Source organism: Somniosus microcephalus, chromosome 28 (assembly GCF_052327205.1).
Source record: "Somniosus microcephalus isolate GS21.2 chromosome 28, FLI_Smic_1.0, whole genome shotgun sequence".
Lineage (NCBI taxonomy): Eukaryota > Metazoa > Chordata > Chondrichthyes > Squaliformes > Somniosidae > Somniosus > Somniosus microcephalus.
This window is the reverse complement of record NC_141014.1, coordinates 47,401,555-47,423,743: the sequence shown is the minus strand read 5'-3', so window position 1 is coordinate 47,423,743 and position 22,189 is coordinate 47,401,555. Positions and strand designations below refer to the sequence as shown.

The following is a 22,189-nucleotide window of genomic DNA, read 5'->3' as shown; positions in this document are numbered from 1 at the left end:
TAGGCTTAGAAGTGGCAGCTTTGGCAGTTGGAACCTAGTCCAGTGTGGTTCTAGGCCAATGGGACTCCATGAAGAGAGTATTCATCTCTCTCTCCCCCCCCCCACAAATTTTCTTCAAGAAAGGAATCGCATAAAGGCCAGTTGGAACTCCGATTTGAATTAGGACAATGCCGCTAGACTAGATTGGGTGTTTAAACAAATTGTCTGCAACTTAAAGCATCAAATGAAACTTAATTAAAATTTGGTTGTTGGGCATGATGATGCACTCCAGTCCCTACCGGTCATGGAAGGGCTCGAGCGCGCTGGCAGACACCGCGTGCTCCATCTCCAGGGAGAACCGGGCACAAACATGGCCACAGAAGAGAGGAAGGCAGGTGAGCCGAAGAACTCCCTCGACCGCCCGCTGCTTGGACCAGTTAATGGCCTTTTTGGGAAGGCCCAGGAACAGCCCTACGCGGAGGTGCTCCAATCTGCCTGCTCCCTCCACACCGGGTGACCGAAGATCAAGAGCGTGGGACTGAAGTGCAGCCAAAAATTGAGCAGCCCCTTCAAATAATGAAAGAGGGGCTGCAACCTCTCGCATTCTGTGTAAACACAGCCCAGTGTAGCTCTTGTCTGAAGACAACCAAATGTTAATCAGAAAATAAGCAACCACTCAAATTTACAAGGAGACAAAATCCAGTCCAATGTTGAACAGTTTATTTATAGTTAGTGACAGTCTCACAGCTCTTTGTACAAAGTCACACAACCCATCCCTGAAGGACAGGGTCTCCCCCACAATTATATAAACACAAGTACTGAACACAATAAGCTTCAGTCACTCTCCCCCAGGCTGTGCTTGTCAAACAGGTACTCTCCCATGCCATTCTCAGGGGCTCCCAGTCTCTTCAAGTTGGTGATGTGATCTCCAAGCTTCTTGATCATCTTCACTTGCTCATCCAAGTAGTGGGTCTCCAGGAAGTCACACAACTGAAAGAAAGAAACAAAGTGAAACTAGTTATGGCCAGTAGCAGATATCAAGCAACATGATCTCCCCCCCAACCACTCCCCCCACCCTGGAGTTGGGATTTTAATCCTCTTGGACTGGAGGATAGTCAAGTGGTGTAATTGAGATGATGTAAATTTGCTCCAATGAACCAGTAATTCCTGTACAATAGATGCTAAGAACACCAACAGCTTTATTCTCAATGTCCACATTAGGCCAACTGTCCAGTCCTCTCCCCAACCCACTTAAGGACCCAGGAGAGAGACACCAACACAAAGCAATTGGGCATGGGGAACATTGAATAGGCTCAAGGACAGCAAGGTTCCACTACCTCCAACACACCCAAAAACCCACATTAAGAACTTACATGAGGGTCGGTGTGCCCAGTGGAGAGTTTGTGCAGATCCAGCAGACTCTGGTTGACATTCTTCTCCATCTGTAGAGCTCTCTGCATCGCCTCCAGACCATTGCTCCACTCATCCTGCTGTGGTTTCTGAAGGGGAAAGTCACAGTTCACTTACAATGAATTAAACAAAAATACACAAGACAGCACAAGGAAAACAGGGGTGAAATGCAGCCAGAATTCCATGTTACCATGAACCAATGTGTCACAGGAATATAGAATTACTGCATTAAGCCACCAGAACCATGGAATCAAATTGGAACCAATTGCTTTAGAAAGTATTGGAAACAATGGGATCCCGACAGAGGGCCACTCATTTATTGAATCCAACCTTGATGTCCTCCAAGATGATTCGGCCTCCACGCCGATTCTGGAATTTCATCAATTTCTCAGCATCCTCGTGTTGCTCATGTGACTGCTCCTTGAGGAACTCGGCAAAGTGACGCAGGGCAACATCATCCCGGTCAAAGTAATAGGACTGTGGAGAGAATTTTAAACAGCTTCATCAGACCTAGATCTTCAAATACAATGCAAGATTATTATGTTTATCTAGTTAGAGAGTTCTTAATCTTGCAAAAAGAGATATAAAAAAAGATAGGAGCAGTAGTAGGCCATTCGGCCCCTCGAGCATGTTCCGCCATTTAATGAGATCATGGCTGATCATCCAAATTCAGTACCCTGTCCCTGCTTTCTCCCCATATCCCTTAAGCCTCAAGATGCCATTGGTTAACTAGCAAAATACAATTCACTTCACTAATCTGAACATGTTGGACAGCTTCTCCTCCCAATAAAAAAACCAGGATGAAAGATTCAACTAGCAAATAACACAAAACTATAAACTAATGTGGAGGATTATATTTCATGTCCAGTCAAACTAAACTCTACTGCTGGGTAAGTAGCACCTCCTCTACTTCCTGTCAGTCATTCAGATGAGATGTTAAACAGAGGCCCTGTCTGTCCTCAGGTGGATGTGAAAGATCTCAAGGCACGACTTCAGGAGAACAGGGGAGTTCTCTCCAGTTTCCCAGGACAATATTTATCCCTCAACCAACACCACTAAAACAGATGATCTGATCATTCTCATGGTTTGTGGGAGCTTACTGTGCACAAATTGGCTGCTCCATTTCCCACATAACAGGTGGCTACAAAAGCACTTTGGGAGGTAGTCAAAAGGCACTATATAAATGCTTATTTTTCCAAATCTAAACTAACATTGGGCATGGAAGGAGAAACTTCCTCAATTCCAGTAGTTTTACACTACAATGTAGTGCAAAAGATCTAGGCTCAGTGAACAAGGCGTCAACACCAGGATTCCCAGGACTTCACTTCCAGTTAAAGAGAAAGCCAGTGAGGACCTGCCAACATGTCACTCACTACAGTCACCCCACTGAAACTGAACTGTGTTTCATGTCAACAAGCACCAACAGTCACTTGACTAGGTTTGTGTTCTTCTGTTACAAACTCAGGCAGCAGCTGAGCTAGTTCCATATATTAAACCTGGTCAACAGAGTGCAGCTGCTACAAGGAGCAAGCCATTAACGCAACAAGATCACCCTGAAGTACTCACTGCCCAAAGATTGCTTCCCCAGGTAAGGAAGTCAAGAGAAATATAGTTTAAAACCAGTTCATGGAACTGCAGAATTTCCAACTTTTCAGAATACAGCAACAAGGAATACAAGACCCACCATGGAGAGATAAACATAGGAGGAATAGAGCTCCATGTTGATCTGCTTGTTGACAGCATCCTCACAGTCCTTGTGGTAGTTCTGACGCACTTGGGAGGCCATCTTCACTATTATCTGTTATACTATTACTGCTCACTATCACCTAGACAATTCAAGAACTGACTCGTTTTAACCCAAGCTCTTGTATTTATACTAGTGGGGCAGCCTGCATTCAAACAAGGAATGACATCACCAATGATGATTGACAATCGCTGAGAGCCAATCAGGAATCGTTCCTGAATCCAGGCACCAATTAACAAAGGAGAGGGGGTGTGGGGGAGGAGGGTGAGACCCAGAGCCAATCAGAGCTATGGAAAACCAGCAGGTTTGGGAGATCAGTCTCGGTGATGTCACTGCTTTTGGGGTCCTTGACCTTCTTCAAATCGGAAAGTCTCTCGTTGTTTGATGCTCTCATTTGAATTAAATGACAATTTGCTGCTTTCGAAAAGCTCAAGGTGCTGAGAATCATCCTTCGCTATCGATGTATTTTCCTACAATTGTTCCTTCATCGTCGCTGGGTCAAAATCCTGGAACTCCCTCCCTAACAGCATTGTGGGAGTACCTTCACCGCTCGGACTGCAGCGGTTCAAGAAGGCGGCTCACCACCACCTTCTCCAGGGAGACTCGCGCCGGACAAGAAATTCTGGCCGTTGACAGCGACGCCCACATCCCATGAATTAATATTCAAAAAATGGAATAAATTGATTGGAAACAACTTTGTGTGTTATGGAACCTACACCAGAGTATTATTCATTCACATTTTCAGATTCTGTAGAACCGGGACCCATGAGGCTTGACTTTCCATTAAATATTTCTCCCCATCACACAAGCCCTTCGGATGTAAAGACAGGAATTTCTCACAGAAAAACAGGGGTGTATTTTCTAGCCCGTCACTCGGGGAGCTGCTACCAGGGCTGTACTTCTTTGTAGTCAGACTGTAGGAAATGTATCGGCACGGAGCGGGGTGAACGTCGACCTCATAGATTTTGTGAGATGCAAACAGTTACCATTAGTGCCGTTCTGACCTCAGTGCGGGGAGTGCTTGCAGCCGAACCGCACCCGAGTTCAACGTGTTAAATTGGTATAGAACCTCGGTTAGACTACACTTGGAGTACGGTGCACGGTTCTGGTCTCCATAGAATCATAGAATAGTGCAGCACAGAAGGAGGCCATTCGGCCCATCGAGTCTGTCCCGGCTCGTTCAAAGAGCAATCCAGTTAGTCCCACTGCCCCGCTCTTTCCCCAGGAACCTGGAATTTTTTCTACTTCAAGTATTTATCCAATTCCCCTTTGAAGGCCACTATTGAATCTGTATCCACCGCCCCATCAGGCAGCGCATTCCCAATCCTAACCACTCCTTGTGTAACACAGTTTTTCCTCCTGTCGCCTCTGGTTCTTTTGCGAATCATCTTAAATCTGTGTCCTCTGGTTAGCGACCCTTCAGCCATTGGAAACAGTTTCTCTTTATTTACTCTATCGAAACCCTTCATGATTTTAAACACCTCTGTCAAATCTCCCCTTAGCCTTCTCTGCTCTAAGGAGAATATTACAAAAAGGATATAGAGGCACTGGAGAAGGTGCACATTTGATTTACAAGAATGACAGCAGAACTGAGAGGTTATATCGATCAGGAATGACTGAACAGGCTGGGGCTCTTTTCTCTAGAAATAAGAAGGCTGAAGGGTGACCTAATAGAGGTCTTTAAAATGATGAAGGTGTTTTGATAAGGTAGATGGAGAGAAAATGCTTTCACTTGTGGTCTTTTGTGGTTGCACAATTTATCTGCAGCTTAAGAAAATGTCAAATAAAGTTTATCAACTTAAATTAAAGTAACATCAGCCAGGGATCAGTTGTCCCTCCTTTTGGTTGTACAATTTATCTGCAAATTTAAGGAAAACGTCAAATAAGGCTTATCAACTTAGATTAGAATGACATCGGCCGGGGCGACGATGCACTCCAGTCCCCACGGCGCCCACCGGTCTCGGAAGGCCTCGAGCGTGCCGGCGGACACCGCGTGCTCCATCTCCAGGGCCACCCGGGCGCGAACATAGCCGCGGAACGGAGGCAGGCAATGCTTTCGCTTGTGGGGGAGTCCAGAACTCAGGGCCATAAGTATAAGATAGTCACTAATAAATCTAACAGGGGATTCAGGAGCAACTTCTTCAGTGGTTAGAATGTGGAACTCGCTACCACATGGAGTAGTTGAGGTGAAGAGCAGAGATGCATTTAAGGTGAAGTTTGGTAAGAAAGGAATAGAAGAATATGCTGATCGGATTAGATGAAGAAGGGCAGGAGGAGGCTCGTGTGGAGCATAAACCCTGGCACGGAGCAGTCGGGCCGAATGGCCTGTTTCTGTGCTGTAAATTTGATGTAATTCTTAAAACACGGGTGCCTGTAAAGTTTTTCACATCGAGTGAGCTGAAGACTTTGTTTTGTCTGAAACATGAAGCCATCAAACCCGTCAGCACGCAAACCCATCCCGACTCGTAGAATTGCGGCTCATCGTCGTGTGAAATGTGGGGAACTCAGATACCCCAGAAATGCCTCCGAGAGCTGCAAAGACATCAACGTGGAATGGCTGAAGACGGCAATTTCATTGCACCCGCTGCAGTTCTCAGCTAAGTTCCTAAATTAGCTTGTAAACACTGGCGTGTTGCAGCTTCAGCATCAACGGTTGAATCCATTCCTGGGGGTGAAGGACACAAATGGAGATGCAGTAGGATTTGGAAAGGATGATTGCTATTTGGTGCGAACTGCACACTGGGCCTGAATACCAATCAATACATTTATGGAGGAGCTGTTGGTATTGGGTTTATACATTGATGGAACAGGCAGGGAGGGGGGAAAGAGAGTTTCAGGAAAAGTATCTATTTAACTTGGGGGGTTGTACTTTGTTCATTTAATGAAATACATTTACTCCTTCCAGAAGGATTATATTTTGTGGGAATACAGTTCCACATGGATTCCTCATCCTTCAATACCTTACCCAAGACCATGAGTGTTGGCAGGTTGGTCAACCATGGTGGGGGAAGAGAGGGGTCCCAGAACAAAGCCCAATAGGGTATTCACACTTTCCTAGTAAGATATCTTTGGAATTCTCTACCCCAGAGCACTGTGGATGCTGAATCATTGCCCTTCGTTTGCAACACAAGGTTGAAGTATTTGCAAGAAATACCTACAATTGAAAGGAGATCTTTCAACCTGTGTCTGAATATCCAAGTTAAATATAGTCAAATTACAGCAGCAAAAAAAAAAAATTCATATGACTGTTCCCATTGGCAGAAGGTTCAAGAACCAGAGGCCACCAATTGAAGGTGATTGGCAGGAGGCCCAAAGGCAACCTGAGGAAAAACATTTTTATGCAGGGAGTGGTTAGGATCTAGAATGCACTACCCGAGGGTGGTGGAGGCTGATTCAATCGTGGCTTTCAAAAGGGAACTAGAAAATACCAGAAAGAAAAAAATTGCAGGACTACAGGAAGAAAGGGTGGGGGAGTGGGATGAGCTGAAATGCTCCTGCAGAGAGCCGTACGGGCTCAACGGGCCGAATGGCCTCCTGTGCTATAACCATTCTATGACCGAATCCCATGACAACACTGCTGCACAGCCTAGTGTAATACTGGAAATGTCACCAAGTTATGCTAACTGGAACAAAAACTACTAAAATTTACAAAGAGTCAAAATCCAGTCCAATATTGAACAGTTTATTTACAGTTAGTGACATTTCACATTAAGAGCCCAGGTCTCTCAGCTCTTGTACAAAGTCACAAGCCATCATTCCCTACAGGACAGGAGTCTCGCACACAATTATAAATACAAGTACTAAACACAATAGGCTTCATCCCTGCAGTCACTTCAGTCACTCTTCCGCCAGGCTGTGTTTGTCAAACAGGTACTCTCCCATGCCATTCTCAGGGGCTCCCAGTCTCTTCAAGTTGGTGATGTGATCGCCAAGCTTCTTGATCATCTTCACTTGCTCATCCAAGTAGTGGGTCTCCAGGAAGTCACACAACTGGAAAAAGAGGGAAACTAGTTATGTCCAGCAGCAGATTTGAAGGAACATCCTAGCTTTCCCCTGAGTGTTTAATCCTCTTGGACTGCAGGACAGTCTAGTGGTGCAATTGAGATTAATGGAATTACTGCATCATTAGATTAAACTTCCTGCACAATAGGGGCATAGATCCTAGAATCACTGGGACACATTTACTAGTCAATGTCCACAGTAGGCCAAGCTCCCACCAATCAAAAACCTAAGAAGCACCAACACAAAAGCTATTGGGCATGGAGATCTTTTGAATAGGCTCAAGGTTCCACCACCTCCAATTTAACAAATGCCCACATTACAGCATCAAGAACTTACATGAGGGTCAGTCCTCTCAGTGGAGAGTTTGTGCAGATCCAGCAGACTCTGGTTGACATTCTTCTCCAGCTGCAGAGCTCTCTGCATCGCCTCCAGACCATTGCTCCACTCATCCTGCTCTGCTTTCTGGAAAGGGAAATACAGACAGTTCACTGTACAATGGATTAAACAAACAAGCATTGAAGGAAATTAGGGGTGCAAATGTCTACTCTTACCATGAATCAATGTGTTTGAAGAAAATAGAACTACTGCATTAAGCCAACACAACTACCGGAGTCAAATAACAGATGTATTTAAGGGGACGCTAGATATGTACTAGGGAGAGGTGTATAAAAGGATATGCAGATAGGGTTAGATGACACACGGTGGGAACTGGTTCGTGGAGTATAAACTCTGTCATGGACCCACTTGGCCTGTTATAAATTGGAACCAATTGCTTTAGAAAGTATTTGAAACAATCAGTCCGAGGGGTTCCAGACAGAAGGTCACTCGTTTATTGAGCCAAACCTTGATGTCCGCCAAGATGATTCGGCCTCCACGCCGATTCTGGAATTTCATCAGTTTCTCCGCGTGCTCCAGTTCCTCGTGCGACTGCTCCTTGAAGAACTCGGCAAAGTGACGCAGGGCAACATCATCCCGGTCAAAGTAATAGGACTATGGAGAGATCAGAAAAGTCATTGTGTATCTCATAGCAGACCTATCATGGTTATTGTACATAAAGCCAACCTGGATTTTGCTTTCTTTCAAAGGGTTCAAGTCTCACTGAACTTGTTGTACATTAGCACAGGCCTACTTACTTCACTAACCTGGTAGAGTGGACAATCTGACCCCTAGCAATAGGGAAACTGGCCAATGGAAATGGCAAAAAAAAAAAAAGAGGCAACATGAGCAAACTCAAGTGCATGAACTGCCTGAAAGGGTGGTGGGAGCAGATTAAATAGTAACTTACAATTATTTGCCCAGAGCTATTGCCAAGGGGCATTAGAAGCAAACCCATTAAAGTCTAGTCACAGTGCACAGTTCATGTAGTACATCAAAGAGGAGACACTGGTCTGAGTCTTACTGGCTACATTCATCCCATGGAACTAAAATTACCACAAGCAGCATTATTTTGGCACCTTCAACACTAATCAAGGCATTTCAGAGGAGAACCAGATACCAAGGAATAAAGGTTCATAAGCCTTCAGAATTTGAAGTGCTTGGTCAAGGTCAAGAAGTAGGAAAGCAGAGGAGTTAAGGGAGAGTTCCCCTGAGTAGGGTCAAAGTGGCTGAAGGATTTACCACCATTAAAGCAAAGGGAGTTAGAGAAAAGACAGAAGGGCACAAACTGATACTTAAAACTAGGAGATTAAGAATATTAGGAACAGGAGTAGGTCATTCAGCCACTCAAGCCTACTTCACCATTCAATTTGATCATGGCTGACCTGTAGCTTTACTCCATCCCCTCGAGACCCTTACCCAACAAAACCATCCGTCTTGAAAGCTCCAATTGTCCCAGCATCCACAGCTAGGAGGTGGGGGGAGGAGAAAGCAGGTAAAGAAAGTGTTCCAGATTTCCACCACCCTTGTGAAAAAGTACCTCCTGACTTCCCTCCTAAATGGGCTACTTCTAATTTTAAGATTACATCCCCTCATTGCAAAAGCAAAGTAGGGAAAGGCCATGGAGTGATTTAGAAGTGAGGATAACAATTCTGATTTACACACTTTGAATGCAGAGTGTATTCCAAATATAAACTTCAACACCACACTCACAAGAGCCCAGGAAAGAGAGTCATTAAGATACTCAGAATATGGTTCAGTTACTGCAAGGACCAGAGAGGCAGTTTTTTAATTAATGCACAAGATGATCAATTGCATTATATTAATTATAGCTTTAAAAATGAATTTACTGTGCATAGATTGAGGGGTGGGCTAGATACAGCACAGAATTTAGTAAAGTAACATTACATAGACTCCACTATGAAGTGGTCAGAAATACAAGACTCACCATGGAGAGATAAACATAGGAGGAATAGAGCTCCATGTTGATCTGCTTGTTGACAGCATCCTCACAGTCCTTGTGGTAGTTCTGACGCACTTGAGAAACCATCCTAATTATTATTATTTATTGCTAAATCTAAACTTTGTTGAAATAAGAAGCTGGGATTTAACCAACCCCCCGAACTCCTAGTATTTATACTGCTGGATAATCCAGGGCGTGGCCGCCTAGGTGATGAGTGACATTCCTCAATACCCAATCAGAAGTGGCAGCCTCTCAGAGCACCAATCAAGTAAAGAGAGGAGGGGAGATGACGCCCAGAGCCAATCAGAACTTTGAAAGGGGGTCGTCCGGCCGGATTGCCTCCCTCTCTTCCGTGGCCATGTTCGCGCCCGGGTGGCCCTGGAGCTGGAGCACGCGGTGTCCGCCGGCACGCTCGATCACTTTCGTGACCGGTGGGCGCCGTGGGGACTGGAGTGCATAATTGGGCTGGAGAACCAAATTTTAATTTGATTATTAAGGTTTATTTGAAGTGTTATTGGTTTATTTACAGTTTTAATGGTTTATTTACAGTTTTTATTTGTCTAAATTTATGTTTTCACAAAAAGAGGATCAGAACTTTGAAAAATGAGTGTCATTGGCTGACAAGGCAATAAGGACCCCAAGGGAAGGGGACAGTAGCCTAGTGGTAAATTTAGTGAACCAGTAATCCAGAGGCCTGAATCATTCTCTGCCTTGCTCTGAGTGCTGCAGGTTGTCTCTGGCTTCCTCAGAGTGCTGCAGGAGGAAAGAAGAGCGTGGTGGCCTCCTGACCTGGCAAGAAGGAGAAGCACCAGTCCACCAACAGCCAGACCATCTACAACTGAGGTGCCTGGAGGGAGAGGAGGAGAGGAAAGGCCTCCATCTCAGGAGAGGGAGAGAGGGGAGAGGAACACCAGCCAACGTCTACTTGGAAGGAGGGGAGGAGCTGCATCGTTACTTCCAACATCTGCAGGTGGGTGTCTTTTTTGGGCATTCCCCAAAAGACTGTGTATTCTAGGTGGGGGGAGGAAAGAAGACGGGCCGGAAAGCCTGGCCTGGGTCGGCTGGAGCTGCCCAGGTGAAGCCTCTTACTCGCTTACCTGCATCGAGAAGACCTGGTGTGGGGCTGAGCCTGGGCTTTTTCCAGCCTACCCAGGCGAAGACATCTTCTCCCCCTGCCCGAAGATCATCTTCATAGACTTTGTTACCATCGGGGAGTGCACCCCTGCTGACACCCACCCACCAAATACCACCTAGAGTGGTGACCCTGCCTTTGCGGGCCCCCCCCTCCTATCCACCCACCCCCTCTCTCACTCTCTTATCCCTCTCTTTTGTCTCTCTCAAAGGGCACCTCCCTTAAAATCACCAATAGCCACTTTGAGCAGAGAGGAGGAGGCCCCTCTCCCAATCATTCCATCAAGGGGAGAGGTGGGCCATTGGCTTTAAACTCCCTCTGCTCGGTGGCAGACCTTACATTTTTACTGAGGCCACTTAATACCACATGGCCTGTGACTTGGGGTGTGTGTAGCTCCCAAAAAATCACCCCAGTATGGCTTCGACATCTTCGGCGGTGACGGGGCCAGCGAGAACGTATGCGGCGGTGACGGCCAAAGCCGCGGCTGCTCCCGCTCCTTCCGCTGCCCTGTCACCGTTCCGACTTATTACGAAGAAGCTCGGGGTGAAGAGCTACACTCACCCCAACATGACTATCGAGGAATGTGTGAAGGCGATGGCTGGGGTTGTCGGCCCTTCAGCCATCCTCGCCGCCTCGAGGATGTATGGGAAGGCTGTGTTCTTCCTGGAGTCCGAGCGGGCGGTGGCCCTGGCCATCGCCCAGGGGCTCACCGTGGGCGGGACCATCCTGCCGGTGGACCCTCTTGAGGCCACCGCGCAGAGGGTCGTGTTGTCTAACGTCCCGCCCTTCATCTCCGGTGAGCTCCTCCTCCCCCACTTGCACCAACTTGGGGAGGTGAGGTCGGGGATTACGCCGATCCCGCTCGGATTCCGGGAACCCAGCCTTCGCCATGTCTTCTCCTTCCGGCGCCAGGCCTTTATCCAGCTGGCGCGGGAGGGGGAGACGGACGGGGCCTTTTCCGTCCTCCGCGAGGGGACCCCGTACCGCGTCTTCTATACGACGGACGGCGTGCGGTTGCACGCCTGCAAGGAGGTGGGGCATATCCGTAAGAACTGCCCCGCCTCCAAGGCCGCCAGATCGTCTGGCGTGGCCGTAGCTGGCGCCGCCGCCGCTCCTCCCCCCGGGTGTAGCCGTGCCCCCCCTCAAACAAATACCACCGGGGTGCGGTCGTCGTCGGAGGTCGATGCCATCCTGGCCTCCGGCGGGGGGGGAGGAGGGTTGTCCGGTCGGGAAGAAGACGCGGGGGAAAAGTAAATACCGGAGGGCGGGTCCCCCCGAGGAGGGCGTGCCCCACAATATGGAGCCCCTGACGCCAGAGAGCGTCGCCGCGTTAATCGCGGAGTGCGGCGGCGGGGGGGACCTCGTGCCCGAGCCTGTGGCCGCGACCGCCGAGGCGGTAGCGCCAGAACCTGCAGCCGGGCTTGGGCCCGAGGGACCCGAAAAACCCGCTCCACCGGGGGGAGCGGGGGAGGCCTCTGCGGAAATGGAGGTTTCCCTCTACCCCTCCGCACTTAAAAGAAGGCGCGACCCCCTGGATGAGGAGGAGGACCGGGAGGAGGAAGGTCCCTCCGGTCAGGAGGAGTCGTCGCCCGCCGCGGGTACTGCACCACACCCCACCGCTAATACCATCACGGGCGAACGGCAGGGGTCGCCTGTCCCTAGGGGGGCTGAGGCAGAGGTTTCTGCCCAGCTCGTGCCTCCCGGGGATGGGGACGAGACCCTGCCCGTGGGGGGGGTCGCGGAGCAACCCGCGGCAGAAGTAGATCCTCTTTCAGTACCGTTACCTCTCGACGGGTCGGGCGGCCTGGGGTCCGGGTCGGGCGAGTCCTCGGATAATGAGCTCGCCCAAAGTGACCCGGTCGTCTCCCAGGTGCTGCTCGACCTCGTCGAGGGGTTAAATGAGATTACCCCATCCGCTGGGTCGGAGGCCGGTGGCGCAGAAGAGGAAGGCCCTCTGTCTCTGTCTCCGGTGCCGGGCGACATGGAGGAGTTCGTTTTTACGTACTCTCCGATCTCTCCGGTCGTTCTGGCGCCTGGGGCGGAGGGGGGCTCTGAACCGCCGCCGTCTTCTGGCCCGGCACCCCTAGAGGAGCCCAGGGAGGAATCCTCCGCTACCGATCCTGGGGGTGGGATCCGGGCGGAGGCGGGGCCGGCCGTTGCGGCCGAGCCGCTCGCTGCGCTCCGCGTGGCGGACGGGTCGGCCGCCGGTGGCGACCCCCCGGAGGAGGAGGGGGACTCGGTGGTGGGGGCGGAGGAGGAATGCGACTCCATCGCTGATGAGGAGATGGAGGACCTCGCGCCCCTCGCCGGGTCCCCCCTCATTCCCATTGAGGATCTCCGGGACTTTGTGGCCACGTGCCAGGGTCGTCAAAGGACCCGGCTGGCCCTCGATAGATGGTCGGGGCTGGCGCTGCTCGTCGGGTCGGCCCGCGTCGCCTTCAAGACCATGGTCGCGGACGCGGGCGTGGACCCGCTCGAGCTGCGTCAGTTCCGGTCCTTCCTCACTGGGCTGCAAAGGGAGTGGCGGTCGACTAGCGGCCGCCCTCCCTTCCCCCGTTAGAGTTAAGTAGGGGTTGGATTATGCTTCTGAAATTAAGATAACCATAGCCAGCCTCAACATCAACGGCAGCAGGGAAGCTAGCCGCAGATTTAATAACTTTTCGGTCCTTCGGGACGGGAAGTATGCGGTGTGCTTCCTGCAAGAAACCCACACCGTTCCGGGAGACGAGGCCACGTGGCTCCTGGAGTGGCAAGGAGGGGTCAGCATGAGTCACCTCTCCAATGTTTCCAGTGGGGTGGCTATTTTGCTGGCCCCGCATTTTCAGCCGGAGATCTTGGGGGTCAAGGAGCTCGTGCCGGGCCGCTTGCTCCAGGTCACTGTTCGCCTGGGGGGCGTGCCGCTCCATTTAGTGAACGTGTACGCCCCTGGGGCCGGTGCGCAGCAAGCGCGCTTCTTTGAAGAGGTGTCCACTCTTCTGGGCTCCATCGACGCGGGCGAGTGCGTCGTCCTCGGGGGGGATTTTAATTGCACCCTCGAGGCAAGGGACCGCACCGGCCACCTGCGATGCCCGGCGGCGATGGAGAAGTTGAGGGACCTGGTCGGGTCCCTCGACTTGGTGGACGTCTGGCGAAATCTCCACCCCGACTCCAGCGCTTTCACTTGTGTGAGGCCTGGGAGAGGAGCGTCCAGAATCGACCGCCTCTACATTTCCAGGGCATACGTTTCCTGCGTTCCGGCGGCTTCCATGCGGCCGGTGCCGTGCGCGGACCACCACCTGGTGTGGGCGGAGCTCGTTCCGCTGCGCGCGGCGGGGGGGGTCCGCGTACTGGCATTTTAACAACCTGCTGCTGGAGGACGCGCGGTTCCAGGATTCGTTTCGTCGGTTCTGGGCCGGCTGGAGAAGGAAGCAGGGGGGCTTCCCCTCCTTGAGGCTATGGTGGGACGTGGGCAAGGCTCACGTCCGTCTCTTCTGTCAGGAGTATGCGAGGGGGTCGACCAAGAGGCGGGAAGCCAGGGTCGGGCGGTTGGAGAAGGAGGTGCTCGACCTGGAGTCCCGTCTCGGTCAAGTCGTCGAGGACCCGGCCCTGCGGTTGGTGTACGAAGAGAAGAAGGGCGCGCTGAAGGACCTGCAGCTCGTCGGGTCCCGAGGCGCGTTCGTGAGGTCGCGGATTCAGTTCCTGCGGGACCTGGACCGCGGCTCCCCCTTCTTCTACTCGCTGGAAAAAAGACGGGGGGTCCGTAAGCAGCTCCTGGAGCTGCTGGCCGACGACGGATCTCCGGTCTCGGATCCGGAGGGAATCCGCGCGGAGACCCGCGCCTATTACGGGGCTCTGTTCTCTCCGGATCCGTCCAGCGAGGACGTGCGCAGAGTTTTGTGGGAGGACCTGCCGAAGGTCGGCCTGGAGGGCGCCGAAAAATTGGATGCTCCTCTGTGTCTGGAGGAGCTGACCGGCGCCCTCCGCCAGCTCTCTAGGGGGAAGTCCCCGGGGCTGGACGGGCTGACCGTGGAGTTCCACAGGGCGTTCTGGGACGTCCTGGGGGGCGACTACGCGCGGGTCCTGGGGGAAAGTTTGGCGACTGGGGAGATGCCCCTCTCGTGGCGCAGGGCAGTGATTGTCCTGCTGCCTAAGAAGGGCGATCTCCGGCTTCTTAAGAACTGGCGCCCGGTCTCCCTCCTCAGCACGGATTATAAAATTTTTGCCAGGGCCATGTCTGCTCGCCTTGGCGCCGTGCTGGCCCACATGATCCACCCCAACCAGTCCTACACGGTCCCGGGCCGGTCTATCCATGATAACATCCATCTGGTCCGGGACCTGGTCCACCATTCCCAGAGGGCTGGTCTGTCGGTCGCCTTCCTTTCCCTGGATCAGGAGAAGGCGTTCGACAGGGTGGATCACGAGTATCTTTTCGGGACTCTGCGCGCATTCGGGTTCGGGACGCATTTTGTCGCCCGGATCCGACTTCTGTACGCTGCCGCGGATTGTCTGATTAAAGTTAACGGGTCCTTGACGGCGCCCCTTCGCTTCGGGAGGAGGGTGCGTCAGGGATGCCCCATGTCCGGCCAGTTATATGCCATTTGCGTGGAGCCTTTCCTGCGCCTCTTGCGGAAGAGGTTGACGGGACTGGCTCTGCAAGGGCCGGGCGTGGAGGTGGTCCTCTCGGCATACGCCGATGACGTGCTCCTCATGGTCACGGATCCCGTTGACTTGCGGAGGATGCGGGAATGCCAGCAGATTTACTCGGACGCATCCTCCGCCAGGATCAACTGGGGGAAATGTTCTGGACTCCTGGTGGGTCAGTGGCAGGTGGACTCCCTGCCGGAGGAGTTCAGGCCCTTCGCCTGGAGCACTACGCACCTCCTCTACTTGGGAGTCTACCTCTGCCCGGCCAAGGACGCCTGGCCGGCGAACTGGCACGAGTTGGAGGCCAAAGTCGTCACTCGCTTAGGACGCTGGACAGGATTGCACCGAGTGTTGTCCTACAGGGGTCGGGCGTTGGTCATAAACCAACTGGTGGCCGCCATGTTGTGGTACCGGTTGGTTACTCTGATCCCTCCCCCTGCGTTTGTCGCCAAGATACAGAAGAAGCTCGTCAACTTCTTCTGGAACAATAGGATGCACTGGGTCTCTGCCGCGGTTCTGAGTCTCCCGCTTAGGGAGGGCGGTCAGGCGCTGGTGTGCCTTCGCACCCAGGCTGCGACTTTCCGTCTTCAGACGCTGCAGAGATACCTGTACGTTGAGAATCCTCCAAGATGGTGTGCGCTGGCGACGTATTTTTTCCGCCAGCTGCACGGCCTCAATTATGACACGCAGCTCCTGTTTGTGAAAGTGGGTGGCACGCGTGCCAGCCTGCGAGAGCTGCCTGTCTTCTACCAGGAACTGCTATGGGTTTGGACCCAGGTCGCTTCCAGGCGCAGCTCTCCCCCGACAGGAATCGTGGCTGTCCTTCAGGAGCCACTGTTCAGGAATCCGCACCTCCACGTCCGCAGGTTCGGGTGGCTGGCGGAGCGCAGAGCTGTGGCTGGCAAGGTGACTCGAGTCGGGGACCTGCTCGATGGCGGAGGAGCGGGCTGGATGGCGCCGGAGGAGTTGGCAAGGCGCATGTCTTGGGTCAACGTCTGGTTCGCGGCCGATGCCATCGAGTCGATAAAGGCGAAAGTGCGCCCCGGCACCACTAGGCGTATCGAGGCGGCTCAAGCGTGTGGGGCAATCCCGTCTGATTTTTCCCCCGTTCGGACGGAATTCCTTGTCGGCGCGCAGCCCCGAACCCCCCCTCGGGAACCGGCGCCTCACAACTTGAGCCGTCTCGAGGAAATACCCTCCGTGCCTTTTCATTCCGCACGGAGGGGTTTCCTGTACGGGCTGCTCCTGCACACCTTCCACTTTGCCATCTTCGCCTGCCGTCCGGACACGCCGTGGCGTGCCGTTTTACCTTCCGACGGAGGCGGAGGTCCCCAATGGGGGGCTCTCTATGCGGGAGTCCTCCCTTCTTCTATTGGGGACTTGGCCTGGAGGGTGTTGCACAGGGCAGTCCCGTGCAATAGGTTCTTAAGTAGGTTTACGGACTCCCAGACCGCCTGTTTGTTCTGCGGTCTGGAGGAGTCCGTATTTCATATATATATCGATTGTGAGAGGTTGCAGCCCCTCTTCCATTATTTGAAGGGGCTGTTCCTCAAGTTTTGGTTGCACTTCAGTCCCACGCTCTTGATCTACGGTCACCCGGTGCGGAGGGGAGCGGGCAGGTTGGAGGACCTCCTCGTGGGTCTACTCCTGGGCCCGGCTAAGAAGGCCATTAATTGGTCCAGGCAGTGGGCGATCGAGGGGGTCGTCCGGCCGGATTGCCTCCCTCTCTTCCGTGGCCATGTTCGCGCCCGGGTGGCCCTGGAGATGGAACACGCGGTGTCCGCCGGCGCGCTCGATCATTTCTGTGACCGGTGGGCGCCGCGGGGACTGGGGTGCATTATTGAGTTGGAAAACCAAATTTTGATTTGATTCTTAGGGTTTATTTGAAGTTTTGATGGTTTATTTACAGTTTTTATTTGTCTAAATTATGTTTTCACAAAAAGAGAATCAAGTAAAGGGAGGAGGGGAGATGACTCCCAGAGCCAATCAGAACTTTGAAAAATGAGTGTCATTGGCTGACAAGGCAATAAGGACCCCAAGGGAAGGGGACAGTAGCCTAGTGGTAAATTGACTGAACTAGTAATCCAGAGGACTGGAATCATTCTCTGGCTTGCTCTGAGTGCTGCAGGTTGTCTCTGCCTTGCTCTGAGTGCTGCAGGAGGAAAGTGGAGCGTGGTGGCCTCCTGACCAGGCAGGGAGGAGAAGGAGAAGGAGAGACACCAGACTACCACCAACCAGACCATCCATATCTGAGGTGCCTGGAGGGAGAGGAGGAGAGGAAAGGCCTCCATCTCAGGAGAGGGAGAGAGGGGAGAGGAACACCAGCCAACTTCTACTTGGAAGGAGGGAAGGAGCTGCATCATCACCTTGAACATCTGCAGTCCTCCTACTTTGACCGGGATGACGTTGCCCTGCGTCACTTTGCCGAGTTCTTCAAGGAGCAGTCACACGAGGAACGGGAGCACGCGGAGAAACTGATGAAATTCCAGAATCAGCGTGGAGGCCGAATCATCTTGGCGGACATCAAGAAACCAGAGCAGGATGAGTGGCGCAATGGTCTGGAGGCGATGCAGAGAGCTCTGCAGCTGGAGAAGAATGTCAACCAGAGTCTGCTGGATCTGCACAAACTCTCCACTGAGAGGACCGACCCTCATTTGTGTGACTTCCTGGAGACCCACTACTTGGATGAGCAAGTGAAGATGATCAAGAAGCTTGGAGATCACATCACCAACCTGAAGAGACTGGGAGCCCCTGAGAATGGCATGGGAGAGTACCTGTTTGACAAGCACACCCTGGGGGAAGAGTGACTGCAGGGATGAAGCCTATTCTGTTTAGTACTTGTATTTATAATTGTGTGCGAGACTCCTGTCCTGTAGGGAATGATGGCTTGTGACTTTGTGCAAGAGCTGAGAGCTGGGCTCTTAATGTGAAATGTCACTAACTGTAAATAAACTGTGCTCTATTGGGAAAAAAAAAATTAACAAAGGAGAGGGGGTGGTGTGTGATACCCAGAGCCAATCAGAGCTTTGGAATACAGAGGTTTGGATGATTATTCTGTGATGTCATTGCTGTTGGTTTCTTTGACTTTCCTCAAACTGAATTTGAAAGCGTCTCTGTTCTCAGAATCAGAGTTTCACAACATATCTCAAAGAGCTCGATGAAATTCCACCCTACAGATGGTGTCGAGCACAGCCGGCTCTAAGTTAACCCGTCTCTCGGAGAATTGATGGGCATCTCGGTGGGTCCAGAATGAGTCCATGATACCAAGGTTCACAATGTTGACCACAATAGATTGAAAGAGACTGACCTACACCAGTCAGTCTGCAGTGGATCTGCAAAGCAGCCCACAACGAGTTGGAGAAATGGAAAGTGGATCAGTGGGGAGCTTCAGACAGAATCTGTTGCTCCGTCACTGTAAAGTGCGATGTGGACTTTTATCCCCATGAAATTTAAGAGCTGTAAAGTCCTGTGGTTAGTTTGCACTGTTTCCTCATCTCCTGCAAACCCCGGGTCTGTTTTGAGGAATGGTTTTATACCAGAAAGGTCAAGTGTCTCGTGTTTTCTCGACCGATGCTGCCTGACCTGCTGAGTGTCTCCAGCGTTTTCTGTTTTTCTTTGAGATTTCCAGTATCTGCAGTATTTCGGTTTGTGTTCCTATCCTGTTGTAACTCTGGTCCAACTACCAGGCATTTAATAGGACCACAAAACTGTTATGTTCATTAATAACTAGTCGTTTGTATTAAGAACAGCTAGCTTTTGCTAGACACTTTATTGAGCACATGTGGACTAGGTACAGTATCTGTAGAGGCCTCCATCTTGACTGCTGCCTTGTGGGTGGCCTAGTGCATTGTGGGTAGCCCACTCTTATATACATACAGCACCACCTAGTGTATCATTCCAGAATGACAGGTTACTGATCATTACATCCCCCTTTCTTTGAGGTTAAACAAAATCAGTATCAATCAATATCAATCAATAACAACATAAACATCTTCAACAGTCAATACATTTTCAATGTCGTTTTCTTTGTACTCAAAGATTAAGTCTATCAGGCTATTTTACTTCACGTGTGGATCTTCTCAGCACAGGTAAGTCTGATGTTTTTTCATGAGAGCCTGTATGTGTATTTGTGTTAGATTGTTCTGGTGGTGAGTGACAAGATTCAGTTGCGGCATTGTCATCGATTTGCTCTTCGATAGTCTCTTGTGTTTTTAGGAGGGAACGGCGGTTCCTCCTGAGAATATGTCCTTCCTCAGTTCTAACAGTGTATGACCTTGGTCCTACTTCCTCAAGAACTGTAGCTTTCCTGTTCCATGCATCTGGATCCTCAATCCTGACAACATCATCCCTTGTCAATGGTTTCAGAGTTTTGGATGACTTGTCATAGTATGATTTCTGTTTCAGCTTTAACAGTTGAAGTCTCTGTCTCAGTTCCTTACTCTGCTTTTCTTTTGCACAGCAGGGTAGTGTGGTACGCAACTTGCGACCCATTAGGAGTTCAGCAGGTGAAGAACCAGAGTCGAAAGGCGAGGCTCGGTAGCTCAGCAGGGCGAGATAAGGATCAGACTTGCTTTCTGTCGCTTTCTTCAGTAGCTGCTCGAGAACTTGAACACCTTTCTCTGCCTTACCATTCGACTGAGCGTACAAAGGACTGGATGTGATGTGTTGAAAGTCATAATGTGCTGCAAACTGTTGCCACTCCTTACAGTTGAAGCACGGACCATTGTCGCTAACGGCAATCCTGGGAATTCCATGTCTGGCGAAGATGGATTTCACATGCATTATGACACTGCTTGCTGTGGTGCTTGAGAGCAGCGCCATCTCAGGATAGTTAGAATAGTAGTCAATCACTATTAGATAGTCTTTACCATTTAAATGAAAATGGTGCATACCAACCTTTTGCCATGGTGCTGTTGGTATGTCAGCTATTATCATTGGTTCCTTTGCTTGTTTGTTTTGGTGTTTCTGACATGTCTCACATTTGCCTATCATGTTCTCAATGTCCTTATTTATACCAGGCCAATAAACAGTGTCTCTTGCTCTCCTTTTGCATTTTTCAATTCCGAGGTGTCCCTCATGAATCCTTTTGAGCATGTCTTGACGTAGAGCCTGTGGAATGACTATTCTGTTCTGTTTTAGTAATAGTCCACTTGCGACACTCAATTCTGACCTTATGTGAAAATATTTTGGACAGGAACCTTTTGGCCAACCATGATGAATGTTCTCTATTACTGTTTCTGATACTGTGGCCTAGAAATTCAGTTGCGTTCGCCCGCCGTTAACGCCATAAGAGGGGTAGATTTCCAGTGCTAGGCACTTAGCGCCCGGGCGCAGAATGAACTGCGCCTACGCCCAACATCAGTTGTCATTTAGCGCCGGCGCAATGTTTTTGCGCCCGCTCAGCTGCGCGCGCAACTTATGACGTCATTTCGTCGTGCAATGTTGTTTGTGCGCCCCAAACCGGAAATTCAAGTGGCGCCCGCCCAATGTGGGCGTGGCGCTGTTAAGAACTGTGAAGTGGAACGCAGCAGAGGCCCTGCGGGCCTCGGGGAGCGCTAATTAAAGGGCACTTACACTGACCTATAAAGCCCAGCCATTTTGCTGCAATGACTTTAGTGCTTTGGATTTCTGGACAGAGACCAAGGAACAGAGCTTACTGATTTGGGACAACATAGGAGAGGTATTTTTGGCTTCTGGCCAGAGCTTGGAAATTTGATTCATTGTGATTTCACTGTTTACAAGTTTATTATGGGGGCTGTATGGGGAGGCAACCCTCAGTTGCAGCATTATGTGCGAAGGGCTCGCAGACGCTGTGTGAGAGGGCCAGCCATGCCTAGACGCAGAGGGGCCATGAGGCGTCGGCAACGTAGGCCTTACCCACTCAGGGAATACCGGCAGCAGGTGTCCTATCTCACCATGACTGCTGCGCAGTGTGTTAAGAGGCTGCGCTTCAGAAGGAGGTGGTTGCAGAGATCTGCCAGCTGCTTCACTGAGATCTGCGTCCGCAGCTGATGTGCAGGACGTCTCTCTCGGTGGAAGTGAAGGTCACGGTGGCTCTGAACTTTTATGCAAGTGGCTCCTTCCAAGCCACTGCTGGGGACATAGCGAACATCTCCCAGTTCGCCGCGCATCGCTGCATCCGGCAGGTCACCGATGCCCTTTTCACGAGGAGACACCAATTCATCTCCTTCCCCATGACCCTAGAGAGGCAGGAGCAGCGTGCAGTCGGATTTGGCAGGATCGCGGACTTCCCCATGGTGCAGGGCGCCATTGACTGCACGCATGTGGCTATGCGGGCACCTATCGACAATGCTGAGGATTACTGCAACCGGAAGGGCTACCATTCCCTCAATGTACAGCTGGTGTGTGACCACAGGCAGCGCATCCTAGCTGTCAATGCCCGCTTTCCAGGAAGCAGCCACGATGCATTTACCCTGCGCCAGACTACTGTGGCTGACATGTTCGAGGCACAGCCTCCACCAAGGGGATGGCTTATTCGGGACAAGGGCTACCCTTTGTGTACATGACTCATGACCCCGCTCCGCGTGCCCAGGACCCCTGCGGAGGAGGCATACAACGAAAGCCATCAAGCCGCAAGGAACATCATAGAGCAAACGATTGGCGTCCTCAAGCAACGGTTCCGTTGCCTGGATCGCTCCGGCGGATCTCTACAGTATTCGCCGGATAGAGTCTCCCAGTTCGTCGTCGTTTGCTGCATGCTGCACAACCTGGCTATCCGCAGGACTCAGGCACTGCCACCTGACGTAGCACCACCACCTCAGGAGGACGCACAGGAGGACCATGAGGAGGAGGAGGAGGAGGAGGAGTACCAGGCCAGGAGGGAGCCACAAGGTCCAAGGGCCGTCTGCCGGCGGCTTATTGAATGACACTTCTAGGCCCCCTGTCAGGGAATGGCTTGTGGCAATGAACGCACCTGAATGCAGCCGCTCCGCAAGCCCTC

At 51.4% G+C, this 22,189-nt stretch overlaps 1 protein-coding gene across 1 annotated transcript; it reads left to right on the top strand.

Moving 5' to 3' along the window:
* The first annotated feature begins 257 nt into the window (after positions 1-257).
* LOC147099779 (ferritin heavy chain-like) lies at positions 258-18,050 on the top strand. The gene is made up of 2 exons (XM_085969233.1): positions 258-374; positions 17,610-18,050. Exons 1-2 carry the CDS (start codon positions 258-260, stop codon positions 18,033-18,035), a joined length of 543 nt encoding a protein of 180 aa, XP_085825359.1. The 3' UTR covers positions 18,036-18,050.
* Positions 18,051-22,189: the final 4,139 nt, after the last annotated feature.

Excerpts from the sequence above, each read along its gene's own strand:
- LOC147099779 (XM_085969233.1), top strand. The coding sequence starts at position 258 with ATGATGCACTCCAGTCCCTACCGGTCATGGAAGGGCTCGAGCGCGCTG. Across the intron at positions 375-17,609 it reads CACAGAAGAGAGGAAGGCAG|TCCTCCTACTTTGACCGGGA; the intron begins GTGAGCCGAAGA and ends GAACATCTGCAG.